At 61.8% G+C, this 14429-nt stretch overlaps 1 protein-coding gene across 1 annotated transcript; it reads right to left on the bottom strand.

Annotated features, from left to right (window-relative positions):
- Positions 1-1182: 1182 nt before the first annotated feature.
- On the bottom strand, positions 1183-13013 carry SEMA3G (semaphorin 3G). Its single transcript, XM_039558795.1, is given in 17 exon segments — positions 1183-2842; positions 2934-3073; positions 3360-3585; positions 3756-3797; positions 4063-4154; positions 4255-4392; positions 4395-4485; positions 4734-4878; positions 5053-5122; positions 5224-5338; positions 5418-5560; positions 5811-5927; positions 6009-6099; positions 6700-6819; positions 8287-8349; positions 9390-9550; positions 12912-13013. Coding segments are annotated over 17 exon segments (2307 nt in total). The 5' UTR covers positions 13000-13013; the 3' UTR covers positions 1183-2377.
- Between the last annotated feature and the right edge of the window lie 1416 nt (positions 13014-14429).

Consider the following 14429-nt stretch of genomic DNA (forward strand, 5'->3'; position numbering starts at 1 on the left):
GCTGCTGGCGAGGCTGGGGCCGGGCTGACCTGGCCAGCAGCTCCACTTTTGCCACCTCAGAGGCTGGAAAGCTCCCAGGGCGAGCGTGCGCCCCTACGCTGCGCTTCCTTAGGAAGTGGGATAAAAATAGGAGTGGGACGGGCGGCTGTGCCTGTCCCCCCCCCATGGCTTTGTTCTGTGGCCGTTCCCACACACACCCCGGCCCCCAGCGCTCCCCTCACCCCACTCCTGCCCCCCCTGGGACAGGGCCAAGCCCAGGTAGGGCTCATCCCCCTCTGCAGAGACCCAGGTGCGCGGCGCTGGGTCTGCCCAGGGACGGTGTCTCCTTCCACCCCCCAGGTGCATGAGGGTGTGGTCATAGTTGTTCAGTCTCTGGAAGTTTCTAGGGACGCAGGTTGCCTCAGTTGGCTGCTGATCTGCTGGAAAGCCTGCAGAATGCTGTGGGGCAGCCCTGACAAAATCTCTCCTGCTCCAGCCTTAGTGGTAAATCTACCCAGGAGGACCAGGTCCCCAAAAGGGGGCTGGCTGTTTGGGGGACTGTTTGCTCCTGGTCTCTTTTCCTGCTCAATTTGAAGCACTGCTGGCCCTGGTGCCATCTCCAGCTTCTCACAGTTCACCTCAGGGCCAGGTCCCATACACAGCAGAGCCCTCGGGCCCCCTCTTGCTGTGTCCCCTACAATGGGCAGCCCAGCCCCTGCTCTGCAGAGCGCAGGCATCGCTCGGAGACAGAAGGGTGTGGGTGTTCCACACGGGTCAGTGCAGGCACTGCAGAGCTGTTTAATCGGGGCCCTGAGGAATCAGACTCCTCTCATTTCTGGCTTTGCACCCAGCTCCCTCCTTGTCTCTTGCTGGCTGTTGTTCTCCTGTGCCCCTCAGGCCTGCCATTACCCAAATCCACGTGCTTGGCTCCCGCCCGGCCCCATAAATCAGCGCTACCAGCGCTACTCCCCTCCGTGCAGGACATGTCCCAGCCTGCCAGCCCCACCACAGCTCTCCCGTCCCAGGAGACACATGGAGTTTGCAGGAGAGGTGGGACAGGGAGCTGGAGAAGGGGGCCAGGACCCCCAACCTGTCTCTGTGGGATCGGGCAGTGCTGTCGAGGGACTTTGCTCCCGGGGAGCCGCTGCTGCAGCAGAAACACAAACACACACACACACACACGCATAGGGAGGAGAGATGATATCAGGACCTGGCTTTGTGTGAGCTATTTAGGGCCTTTTAATTATTATTATTATTATTTTTCTTTCCCGTTCCTCCAGCTCTGAACAATGCCCGTCCCGGCGGGGCTGCGGTTCACACCATTGTGTGGGGCTGCCCTGCCTCAGGAAGGGGCAGATCTTTATCACCCCAGGCTGACCGTGAGTGAGCTCATGTCGGGTGAGGAAAGCAAGAACACCTCGCTGGCAGCCTGGAGGTGCCCTCCAGGCACCTACCCCCAACCCCTGCGTTTGGGGGAGGCCCTGGCTGCTGGTTTAGCTCCCCCAGGCAGCAGGAGCTCACCCAAACCAGCCACATCCCACCCATGCCCCTGCAGGACCACCAACCAGCAGAAACCACCCCAGCTGCGGTACAGCCCCCCACACTGTGCTGGGGCTGCCTTCTGCCTGTCCCTGCTCCCACCTGGGCACAGTGACTGCAGTGGCATTAGTGCCTCTCCCAGTGTTTACCCAGGAACAGGTCTAACCTGCCGCAGCCGTTTGCTGTTCTCCCCAACCCTGTCCAGCCCTAAAACTGTGGCTGTGAGGCGGACAGAGGAGAAGTGGGGAGCTGCACCCAGGAACAGGCTGGCCCTGCTGAGTGTGTCCCAGTGCCAAGAGAAGGGAGGAAGGAGCCCTGTCCCCCAGGGCATGCCCTGGGTGACACAGCACAGCTGTGGCTCCACAGGCACAGCGGGTGACAGGGCTCCTCGTGCACACAGAGGCTTTTTGGGATGATGCTGGTTTTGCCCCCATACGAGCAGGCATCATCTTCCCCAGGCTCTGTGCTGGTGTGGAAAGAGCCTGGAGCCATCAACCGCTCCCCACGGCACCACACTCAGCCCCATTATTCACGGAGGGATCCAGCCAGCATCTGGGTGATAGCATGGCCTGGGTGGCACCATGCCACCATGCCCCACCCCACCCAGGGACTACAGCCCCCACCTGCTACGTCACCTGCGAGAGCAAGAAGGGGCCAACGAGTCCCACCTCACCGCCTGTTTGTGAGGTGACCCTGCAGCCACTGAGGGTAACAGGGACCCGTCCATCCATTCCGGCCATGGGGACTAGGCTGGCAGCACTGCAAGCCACCCACCAGGGCAAGATGCCCCCGGGGCCACCAGCAGCACGGGGAGCTGGTACTTGCCTGTGGCTGCCCCACGTCCATTACCCTGCCCTCTCTAAGCGGCCGGTGCTTGCCGGGGCACACGGTTCCTCTCGCTGTGGGGTTTGGCCGTCCGTCCCTTCTTGGCCACGTCCACACCAGCCAGCACCAGCTTGGCCTGGGCCAGTTTGCTCTTGCGGTGGTGGGGGCGGCTGCTGCACCAGAGGCGGGCACAGTACTCCTCCACCCGCCGTGGGTTTTGGGAGCTGATGAGGTGCATGATATCCTTGAACCAGGTTTTGGGAGCCTGTGGCACCAGCCAGGGCTCGGGGCAGAGCGGGTGCGGGAGCTCATCCCCTCGCCCTCGGGGGACGGTGTGTGCCAGCTGCTCGCTGGCGATCACCTCCAGGGTGGTCTTGGACACGGTCCGGGTGAAGCCGTGCTCCAGCGTTTTGCAGTAGTAGGTGCCGGCGTCGTGCCGGTGCAGCTTGCGGAAAAGCAGCCCGTGCTCTGTCTGCAGGATGCGCTCGTCCGTCTTCACCTGTCGGCCACCGCGAGGCTGGGGGTGTCCAGGTCTGGCCCCACACCCCTCCCGTGTGCCCACAAGGGGAGCAGGTGCAGGGGAGCCTCACCTCATCCCGCTGCTCATCGGGGGGCCTCTGGACAAACCACTGCACGCTGGCCTGCGGGGACCGGGGCACACACTCCAGGAATGTGCTGTTGTCCTCTGCCCCATAAAGCACCTTCTCCTCAACGCTCTCAAAATCATCCACTGGGGCAAAGACAGGCACAGACTCACAGGGAGGGCAGAGCCAGGCTTCCACTTGCCCAGGCGTCAACCCCCCTTGGCCACCGTGTGACTTCATCCCTTTCTCTCCCAGAGGACAGCCCCAGCCCCAGCAGCACCCACCTTCTCTTGGTCTGGTCTATGAGATGGGCAGGTGAGAGTGCCCACATGGAATGGCCACAAGCCCCTCTGTGTGCTAGGGCTGTGGATGTCAGGACATCTTGGGGCACCTGGAGGAGCCCCTCAGCCCTGCAGGCCCCCAGTCTCTCACCGGTCAGGTTCTGGTCCAGACACTGGTGTGCAGGGTGGCTGTGGCGGGCGTCCTGGCGGCGCTGGCGGCGCTTGCCGGAGGGCTGGTAGTGGGTGCAGGCGGTGCCATCCCAGGCGCAGTAGGGATCCCTGGCCAGGCAGCACTCGGCACAACCAGTGCCGTAGGACTCACACTGGTGCAGCCGCACCTGGGCCACCCCCAGGCTGGAGCCCACGTAGAGCGTTTGCTGGGGGAACAGCACCAAGGTGGTGATGTTGGCAACCCCCATGGGCTCAGCACCTGGGGGCCCAACCAGGACACCCCAGGGCAAGCACCACACAGCTTTGAGAGGCTAGTGACCACAGCTGGTCACCTGCCTGGTCCCCAGCCCCTTGGCCAAGCCGTGTCTGTACTCACACGCTTGACGGAGATCTCCATCTGTGTGATGGGCACAGGCATCTGTAGGAGAGAGGAGTGGTCATCAGGCTGGCATAATCCTCACCACGGACAGCCCAGCTCTTTCAGAGCCACCAGGGCTTGGCAGAGAATCAGCAATGTTTTGTGGAGGGTGAAAATACCCCCAGCCACCCTCTTCCCTCACAGCCTCAAGACCTTCCAGTGACCAACAACTCAGTGACAGCCCCGAGCCTCCATCCCCACGTGTGTCCCCAACCTGAGCTCACCCCACTGCCCCCTCCCTTACACATGGGGCAGTAAATGTCACCTTAAAAACCTGCAGCTCCTCCAAGATGACTTCCTCAGTTGTGGCTGAGCTTGTCTTCTGCAGGACCACCACCTTCAGCACTGAGCCAGCATCTGGGGGCCGAGGAGGATGGAGGTGTGAGCACCCTGCATCACACAGCCCTGGGAGCCCCAGCTCCGGGGCTCCTTCCTGCACTCTGCTCCTGCTGCTCACCTGTCCCAAGGAAGAGGATGTCGTGCTGCCCGTCCTCGGCCTCCACCCTGTCCACCACGAGCTGGCGCAGCCGGTGGGGCAGGTCAGTGTTCACGAGGAGGGGCCGGCGGTGCCGGGGGTACACGGCCTTGTACATGAGGGGTGGGCGCGGGCGAAGTGCAGCACCTCGTCGGGGAAGTCCTTGGTGGTGCTGTACTGCCGCCGGGGCTGGTTGGTGGTCTTGCTGGGACACTGAGGGGACAAGAGGGGACCAGCTCAGCCCAGCCACCCCAGCACCCATCCCTCCTTCCCCCTTCATTGCTCCTCAGAGCTGGTTTGGGTCCCTCTCTGCCTTCCAGTTTGGAATCCATCTTTTCCACCCCTTTGCCAGACCTTGGCAAACCACCAGCTGACCTCTCCAGGAGGTGAGAAGATGGGGGATGGCCCCACCACCATCCCAAAAGAGCAGAGGGGACCTGGAGCTCCAGGGAGTCACTCACCACGCCTGGCCGTGGGTAGGGCACCCTGCCCTCGTAGGCACCCCACCGGTGGTGGGGGCTCTCCCGGTGGGCAAAGGGCCCGTTGAAGACCTCCCGGATGTCGGCCATGCGGTACACACAGACAGCAGAGCCCCGGAAAATGTGGCTGAAAGGGGATGGAGAATGGGTTGAGCAGAGCCATGCTTGGCACTGCTGGCAGCGGGAGCACCGACATCCCTGTGCAGACCAGGGGAGTGGCCAGCAACCCTTGGTGACAGTGACAGGGCAGGTCATGGGCAGCTGCAGCTGGATATCCCCAGAGACGAGCTGGACCACTCACCTGACGGTGCTGAAGAGGGCATAGATCTCTGGGCTCTTCCCGTCCTTTGTCCTCAGCAAGAAGACATCCTCTGGAAATGAGAGCATGTTTTTTTTCCTGGATTCCAACTAAGTGACCAGCCACCAACTAAGTGACTAGCCCCGGTGCAGTACAGCTCCACGCACCCCTTACCCAGCTCATCAAAGTAGGTGTCGATGCCACCAGGGCCGGGGACAGAGCACACCAGCCGGGCTTTGTTGAAGGTACTCCACTTGTTGACCAGCACTCTCTGGCCACCAGCATCATTCTGCAGGGACAGGGAGCATCAGGGCCACTGCTGTGACTTGATGCATCCCTGTCCCCCGCAGTCCCCACCAGCATCTCACCACGCAGACACGCCCCACACGGCTGACGATGGCGTGCTCCTTGCTGTCTGCCTCCACCACCTTCTCGGTGAAGAAGAAATAGGCTTTGTCATTGTCCCGGTCATCGTTGTCTGGAATCAAGTGGGCTGCCACAAATTTGGGATCTACAAGCAAGAGCCAGCCATGTCAGGTGGGGAGAGAGGGCACAGCCACCACCTCCAGACCCCACACCATGCTGGGGCTGGATGCCAGCCAGGAGCACCCCCAGACCTTGCTGCCCTGGTGCCTTTCCCTGCTCTTAGCTGGCACGGGGGATGCTGCACCATGGCCACAGATGCTCTGGCCACCACAAGGTTCGTGGTCCCCGGCACTAGCCCTGCTGGGGGGAATGGAGGGGCAGAGGGAAGCTGTTACCGTTGAGTAAGCGCTGGTCCACCTCTGTGCGCAGGGCAGAGCGGGTCCCCATGCTGCGGAAAACACCAGGATCGCGTCCCAGGAAATCTGCGGTGAGGCCGGCGTACAGCTCCCCACCTGCAAAAACACCCAGCTGGCACAGGGACCATCCCTGGCCCAAACCCCAGAGGCTCCCAGATCGTGAGGAAGACAACCCACCGATGATGGTGCTGGCGAAAGCACGGCTGGGCTCGTGCGGGCACCTGCCCCGGCCACTCTCCACACTGGCGGGGTCCAGGCTGAAGGTGTGCTGGGGAGAGCAGCAGCCAGGTGAGCCCCAGGCTGTGCCTGGGCATGCAGAGGCCAGCTCTGGTCCCTGCCTGACTTGCACCTCACTCAGTGCACCCAAAGGATCATCTGGAAGCAGGATCCACGCTTTTTGAGGCAAGACTGATGCCATGAGGGTCCCCACCAGCTCCACTGCTCGCCCGCCTGCCTAGTCGGAGTCATCACGGTACAGGCAGAGCTCCCCCGCTGCCCAGGCAGGGCCAGGCTGTGGGGAGGGCTCTGAGGGGTGTTCTGCCATTCCACCCCAGCCAGCTTGATTTATGAGCAGTTAGCTGGGAGAGGAGAAAATGCCACCCCCACCTCAGCCCCTGGCAGGACACCAGCCCCTGGGGACATGTCTGTAAAGGGAATGCCAGGCCAGACAGATGGGAAAGCTGGACAGGGGGCAGCAGAAGGACAAAGGGACTACAGGGAGCTGGTTCCTGACACACCCCCCCACCAGTATTCAGGGTAGAGCAAACTCCACATCCAGCATCCCCACGCAGTCCCAAGGCCCCTCAGGAGAGAGGCAGGCAATGGGGATCTACATCCCAGGGGTGTCCTGCTGGGGATGCTGCCCTACCTCGCCACGGTGCCCCACGTAGACAAAGGTGCACATGGGGTGGAAGGCGCCCGTCCCACAGGCCAGCAAGTGTGTCCGGTTGTAGGGATGCAGCACACGGACATAGTTGGCACAGTCAGTCTGGGGGGACAGCAGGGGAGAGGAAGGGTCACAGGGTATTGGTGCCTTCCCCACCCCCAGCCCCCTGCCTCTGTCTAGGGCCCTACGACAGTGGGTGAGCCCCAGCCCTGGCTCCCTGCCTCCAGCCCGGTGCCAGGGATCTGGGGTGGCAGCTTGTACCCACTGACAGGGTTTGTATGGACTTCATCTGGGTGGTCCCCAGCCCACTGCAAAAGGACAGGGCTTTTTACTGGTCCTCCTGCTGCAAGAGCATCCCAGGGGACCCACACGGGATCCAGCTGCCACCTGGGCATCTCCTGCCTGCGGGCACCTGTGCACTCACCCTGTCACACAGCCCACGCTAGCCAGGGGAGCAACGTCACCTGCCCAGCAAGCTCCAAGCCCTGCCCCAAGCCCCTGGCGCCCAGGACGTGACCAGATGCAGGGACATCCTTCCCCGTCATGTTCCTGCTTACGCCAGGGATGAAACAAAAGGAGGAAACAGTGGAGACAGAGACCCACAGGCATCCTGGGCTGCCTCCAGAACAGCCCTGGTTGCTGCTGTCTGGAAGTGTCCCCTTCTCTGGGGGATGACAGCAATGACACCCCCAGGGCTGGAGACCTGCCACCTCTGACTTTGCACATTATCTCCTGGCAGTTCCCACTGGAAAAGGGCTCCCATCCTTCTCCACCATTAGCTTGGCAGCTCCCCCTGGCCAGCGCCAGCCCTGCCTGCCCTCCATTGTCCCCTCCACAGCGGGATGCGAGGCCCCTCATCTGCTGGGAACACCGCTGCCGAGCCGCCCCGGGGGTTCCCAGCTTCCTGCTGTTTATTTTCCCTTTGCAAAGAGCCTCTAAAATAGCAAGTGAAAAAAAATATATGTTCAAGGAAAATAAAAAGTTGAGCCTGCCCTGGCTTGGATCTGTCGGTGAGAGCTGGTAAAATAAACACAGAGAGCAGAACAGGGACTCCTGGGAGCAATTTGTCTGGGCCAGGGGAGCCTTGGGGACCTTCGCCCCGCCACAGTCCTGCTTCATATCAGGGCAGGGGGACACAAAGAGGGGTAAGGTTTAGGGAGCAAGGTCACCAAACCTGAGCCAGTTACAGATTTCCCACCACTGGAGACAGCCAGGATGGGCCAAGCAGTGTTGCTGGGGTCTGGAGCACACCATGGGGATTTTTGTCCCTCCAAGCTTGGGTCCCAAAGCCCAGCTATCCCTGCCTGCTCATGCAGCCACATTGGGACACACTGACCACCACTGTGTGGCCATGGGGCTGAGCAGAGCCACTGAGACAGGATTTCCAGAGCCTGGAGCGAGCCTCTTGCATGGCCAGGATTGGCCACTGACTCCCTGCCTCAGTTTCCCTTGTGCACCAGGATTAAATGTCCCCTGAGCCCCAGGGGGCCATCCCTGGCAGGTGACAACAGCCCAAACATGGGGGGAGCCATCTGGCACAAGGGGACCCCCACATAGGGAGAGACTCACCCCTGGGTCCTTCCCCTTTCGAAAACACTCCTCCGTCTGCCCAGGGCGGGGTGGCCAATGGATCTGGAACACAAAGGGTCTGTTGGAGCAGGGAGGGGGGACAGCAGGGACCCAGCCATGCAAATCCACATCCCCAGGCTGCCAATGGCAAGGGGATGCAGAGAGGGACAGAGAAAGGGACCACAGCTCCGTGGAACCCACCCAGCCCAGGACTCCCACCCTATAACCCCGGGCAGGACCCTTCCTCCTGGGGAGATGCGTCCTGGCAGTAATAGCCCACAGCTGGGCTGGATTGGGGTGGTCACGCTGGGGATAGCTGGAGCTGGACTGGAAGGGGGTAGGCCTGTGGGTGGCCTGGGGAAAGGGTGCCCAGGGGACAGCAGGAGTGATGGAGTCCATGTCCCCCACAGCCTTTAGCGGCTCTCAGACCAAGGGCAGCTTGGGTACACAAGCCCTTGACCCCACCGCAGTGACCCAGCACACCGAAGGGCACTTCATTTCCTCCTCCTCTTTCTTCAGCTAGAAACTGCCCAGAGCTGTGTTTGAAAAACAAAAAGTCAAAGTGGAGAGGGTGAAAGAGGAGGGGAGCCACCACCCGCACCATCACTTTGGTCTACCACCTCTCCCACCAAGGAAGCAGGAGAGATCTGGGGGCTTTGCCGGCTGAACCCTGCTACAACTTCTTGCAATGATGGATCCCTTTAGCTCCTTGTCTCTGCAGGCTTTCAGCTGAATATTTGGCCCGTGAAGGGGATGCCCAGATGGTGATGGGCAGCACTCAACCTCCCAATGACAGTTTTTTAGAAGAGTGGGGTCCAAAACAATGCTCAATACCCAGAAATCACTGGTGGGCTGCACCATCAGTCTCTGAGGCTGATGATCGTGACTAATTGCCAGCTAATTGCCCTCCAGACACCACAGCCAGCCTGCCCTTGCCAGGCTCTACAAGTTTATGGAATAATTTTGAGGCACTTCAGATGAGGCCATCCCCAGGGCAGGTCTTGTTTCAGAGTGACTTTGCCTGGCTCAGTTGGGCACTGACAGGTCCACAGCGGCCAGGGTGGGGACGGAGACTCCAGGGTGCTCAGCAGGACCCAGCTCACCTCCTTGGCATCTGCACTGGTCCTGTCCAGGAGCAGGGAGTAGAGCACATCCTTCCCCCCGATGAAGAGCCGGTCGCGATACTCATCCAGGTAGAGGGAGCGGAAACCCAGGAAACCACGGTGACCAAAGAAGAGGACGGAGCGGTTGGTGCCTAAAAGCTCTGCCAGGAAGAGATGAAAGCATCAGCAGGAGCCATCCCAGCCCCAAGGGTTCCTCCGAGCTGCTGCTTCTGAGTATCATGCAGTTGTCCTGGAGTCAGCAGAGCCGCTCACAGCCACTCTGGACTGCAGCATGTCGCCATCCCTTCCCAGAGGCATGGACATCCCAGCCTCAACCTGGCTGGAGTGCTCTTCTCCCTGCCAGCCAAGGATGAAGCTGCAGAGCCAACAAGCAGCAAGGTCCCAAGCAGGGTTGCCACCCCCAGCAAGGTTTGGCTGAACCACCCCAGACTCCTGCTGAGGCCGTGCCACCGCGAGCTGGGCTGTGCCATCAGCCCCGGGCTGGGCTCACACAGGGCTGGGATGGTGGCGAGACCGGACATGGCGTGGGCAGAAAGCAAGGCCTGTCCCTGCTGGGTGCCAGCCAAGGACACAATAGCAGGCACACAGCCAGTGCCATGGGGAAACTGCCACACAAAGCCCGCCACTGCCACCACCACCAGAACTCACTGACAGGGACGCTTCCTCCCCAGGCACCTGGAGAGAGACACCAGCATGGGGGTACTGCATCCCTAGGATGGACATCACATCTCAAAGCAACTGGGTCTGACAGTCAAAGCCCCCAGAGCAGGCCCAAGCCTGAATCTCGTGCGATGCCAAGGGGACCCTCACAGTGACGATGAGGCAGGAGCAGTGGCTCGACTGGTTTCCGGTGGGAAATGACTTCCAGGGTCACCAAGCTGGCACAGTGGCGCCCACACAGCTGCCACAGCTGCCAGAGGGAGAGGGCCAGAGGGAATGGCTCAGCTCCATGGGGCTCTGAAAACCCATCCCGACCCCAGGCCAGGCCACTGTGACTGCCAGACGGAGAAGGAGGACAAAGCGCCATTGATGAGCACAGCTCTGTCCCCAAACACCCTCCGGCCCGGAAGACTGCCAGCCACTGCTGCTGACCCCAGGGAAACACCCAGCCCGAGCATCTCCCACATGTCCCCGTGAGAAGGGAGGTGGTGCTGGGACAAGCCCAGTTGGCACAGCTCAGGACACTGGGGTGCCAAGTCCTGCTCTTGCTGGGGGGACATTTGTCACTTCCAGCCAGGAGGTGGCCAGCGATGCAATGCCACATCCTGGTGGGAAATGTGTCTTCTAGGCCCTGCAAGGGAGACAAGGTCCATCCCCAGCAGGGGACAATAGACACCTTCACCCCATCACACACCCCATCCCTGCTCAAGGGCAGTCCCAGTGCCCGAACTGGTGATGCCAGTGGCACAGTGAATACAGCTCCAGTGGCTCCATTCTCATCGGGAAGACCCCTGTGCCTGCAAGCAGAGCTGGCTCCTGGCACTGCTGGCCCCTCCACCCAGTCTGGTACCCTCCTCCCTGTGTCCTCCCAACATCAGGTCCTCCCGTATCACCAGGTACAGCCCAGGAAAATGCTGTCGTCTCCTTCTATTCTTGCCCAGCAATAATATTTTCCCAGCTCAGAACAACATTGGCCAAGTCGTCCGGCTCCTTTTATTGTTTCAGGCAAGGCTTCCCCTTCTCCCCCAGACCTGGCGAATTCCTCCTGTGCCTCGGGTTACACTGGCTCAGGGCGCCTTCCTCTTCACCTCCCCAGGGAACAGCCCCTTGCCATGCCCCATCCATTCCTGGGACATCTTTACCCCAGGGTGGGGCTCCCGCGGGAGCCACCCCACAAGCGGGGGTCCCTCGGGAGGGACAGCAAAGAGCACAGGGCAATGCTTCCACTCCACACAACAGCAAAATGCTCTGTCCCGTCTCACATGAGCCACTGTTGGAAGTCGAAACAAAAGGAAAAAAGTGGCTTGAAGTGTGAGGCTGGGTACATGGCCATCCCTGCACCCACAGCACTGTCCTTGTCACCCCCCAAAGTCACCTCACAGCCACGCAGAGCCCAGGTCGAGGAGCTCTGCAGAAACAGCTTCAGCTCATCACGGGTTTAATTTCCGAGGCTCTAATGTTTTTAATTGAAATTTTCTTTTTTTTTTTTTTTTCTTCCCCCGGGGAGAAGGCGGTGGCAGAATTTGTTTCATGGGAAATTTCAGTTTCTGTTTCCAATTTGGAAGACGAATGGAATAATCAGCTTAAGGAAAAAAAAAAATCTTCCAAAGGTGGATCATTCCCTGTGGGAGGCTGAGAGGAGCTTCCACCCCGCCCCGGGGCAGCTCCTCGCACCTGGGAAACGGCCCCGCACGGCTGGACTTTGCGCCGGAGTGGATCAGACACTGAGCCAGACCCTGAGCCCCACGATTCACCCCTGCTGAGACCTCAAATCTCCTCGCTCTGCTGCCAAACCCAACCTGAGGACACCGGATCGCATCACGGGGCAGAGCCATGAGCCATCCCGGACTCTCAGGATAAGGGGGTGGGGGGCACTGCGTGCCTCAGTTTCCCATTCAACAGAGACGCAGCCCCTGGGGTCACCTGCTGTGCCCCAGGACAGAGCAGGGGATGCAGCCAGGCCCGGGAACCCCCAGCCCAGGCAGCAGAGAAGCAAATTTTCCCCTGGCACTGCAGCCCCCGGGGCTCTGGAAGTGCTGGGTTGCCCAGGCCTTTCCCCCTTCTGGGAAGGGGGAAGATACACATTATGTAATTTATGTTAATTTTTTTAGAGCAGGTTCATTGCTTTGAGGCCAGGAGGAGATTGGGGCGCCCCAGGCTCCGTCAAGTTTGGCAGGAGCAGCCCGTGGATTAGGTTGGCAGGGCGGGGGATGCGGCGAGCCAGAGCAGGATCACAAGGAGAGTTTTAATTAAAACCAAGCACTGCCCCCGCAGCCCCCCGAGGGGCCCCGGCACCCCAGCACCCGCACCCCAGCGCCACGGGGCTCGGAGGGTGCAGCCCGGGGACCCACCCACCCACCCAGCCGAGGGCAGGATGCTGAGCGCCCACCACGCCGGGGGACCACCCGCGCACCGCAGCCCCCCCCAACACACAAGAGAAAGCGTGCCGGGGGCCAGAACACCGCCGTGCCTCAGTTTCCCCGCACCCCACGTGGGAGACGATCCCCCAGGGGAAGCAGCGGGGCTGGCGCGGAGCCCGGCGGCACAATCCCTGTCCCCGTCACTCTGCTCCCCTCTTCCTCCTCCTTCTCCTCGGGGGTCCCCACGTCCCGCGTGGGGAGCGGAGAGTGCCGGGCAGCCACCCACCGAAACTCCGGCCCAACCCGAGCCCCCAGCACCATTTGCCCACCAACCGCACCAAAAAAAACCCCGTACTCCGGGCGCGGCGCCCCGCAGCTGAGGCTCCCCAAGCCCCCAGGGCCCCGGAGGGGGAACCCTGAGGACACCCCTCCGTGGACAGCCCCCCCCCGTCCCGCAGCAGGTGCCCCCGGCCCGGCTCACCGCGGTAGGACAGGCGGAGCCGGGGCAGGCTGTGCCCCGCCGCCCAGAGCCAGCACAGCGACAGCGACACCGCCACGGCCGCCCGCATCCCTCCGCCGCGCCCGCGGCCGCCGGTGGCACCGAGCTTTTATGGGGCCGACATCCGACCGCCCCCGGCCCGCCCCGGCCCGCCCCGGCCCGGCCCCGCCATACCCCGTCCCTGGGCGGCGGGGATGCGCGGGGGGACGGCCCCATCTCCCGGGAGGACCCCGAGAACTCCGCACATCCCCAAAAGTGTCCCCTGCCAGCGGCGCTTTAGCCGTTACTGCAGTTCCCTTCCCAAGAAGTGACCCTGCCAACACCTCTGGCTCTCCCCTGAGGTTGGGGAGCAAGGGAGGGAAGCTGGGGTCCTCCAGCCTCGCACTCCTGAGGTAGGAGAGGGCACACAGACCTGCCCCGCGAGAAGGATGCTCAGCGTGGTGTGATCTCCAAGCACCAGCAAGCACACAGCTGCCAGGTCCCATCTCAGTGCCAGGCAAGCTGGGGACAGCAGGCCAGCTGGGGCAGGGAACTGAGCAGGGTCGAGGGGGGCACAGGGTGCCACACGTAGCCCTAGCACACCCACAGGGCAGGGGATGCGCTGCTGTCTGCCTGCAAAGGTGCAAAGGTGCCAACACCCTGGGCAAGGACCCCACGGTGCCCACACCACTCCCATGCCATCCTCCCCCAGGGCTGCGAGGTCAGGGGATGTGGTCGTATGAGACATCAGAGAATCCACGCCGGCCTCCCTTGGGAGCCTCATCACACAGGCAGGTGTGTCCCACATCCAAAAACCTCGGACTTCCCCCTGCACTGAATGGAGGGGAAGGAGCTGAGGAGCTGGTGGTTTCTCTCTCAGTGCTTCATCACCACCAGCCTCATCTCTTCTCCCAGCCCGGCATGGGGCAGCCTCATTATCCCCAGCCCCCCAAGGGTTCCAGCAGCTTTCTTAATTAAAACAGAGGTCAGGAGGCTGGGAGATCCCTGGCTTCCCCCCAACCTTTTGTAATGGAGCAGCTCTGCAAGTCTCCCGAGCAGTGTAAAACCACCCCAATTCGCTCAGTGGGCCCTTGGTTTCCCTAAGGAACAGCATGGCTGGGACAGATCCCACACCCTGGGGTGCTGGGGAGCCACACAGAACAAGCAAGGAGGAGATGCAGCTGATGGCAGCTCTGGCAGGTAAGCGGAGCTGCCTGCCCAGACCCGCACACTGCCTGCCCTGACCAGAGGGTCTGCAGGAGCGGCACTGCAGCAGAAGCTCTGGAGAGAGGGAGGGAAGGAGAAGGATGAACCCCAGCACCAGTCCCCTGAGGCTGATCGGGAGCAGAGGCCCCTCAGCGTGCCCGGGCAGGATCCTGCCCGCTCTGCTGTCGTGCAGGCAATGAGCCCAGGGGAGGAGAAGCACCCCAGCAAACCGCACCGTGCGAGGAAATCGGCAGCGCCTGGGAGAGACCCTGCGGGCAGCGCCATCGTGGACAGACAGACAGACAGACAGACTGC

This window comes from Corvus cornix, chromosome 12, assembly GCF_000738735.6.
Source record: "Corvus cornix cornix isolate S_Up_H32 chromosome 12, ASM73873v5, whole genome shotgun sequence".
NCBI classification, from domain to species: Eukaryota; Metazoa; Chordata; class Aves; order Passeriformes; family Corvidae; genus Corvus; species Corvus cornix.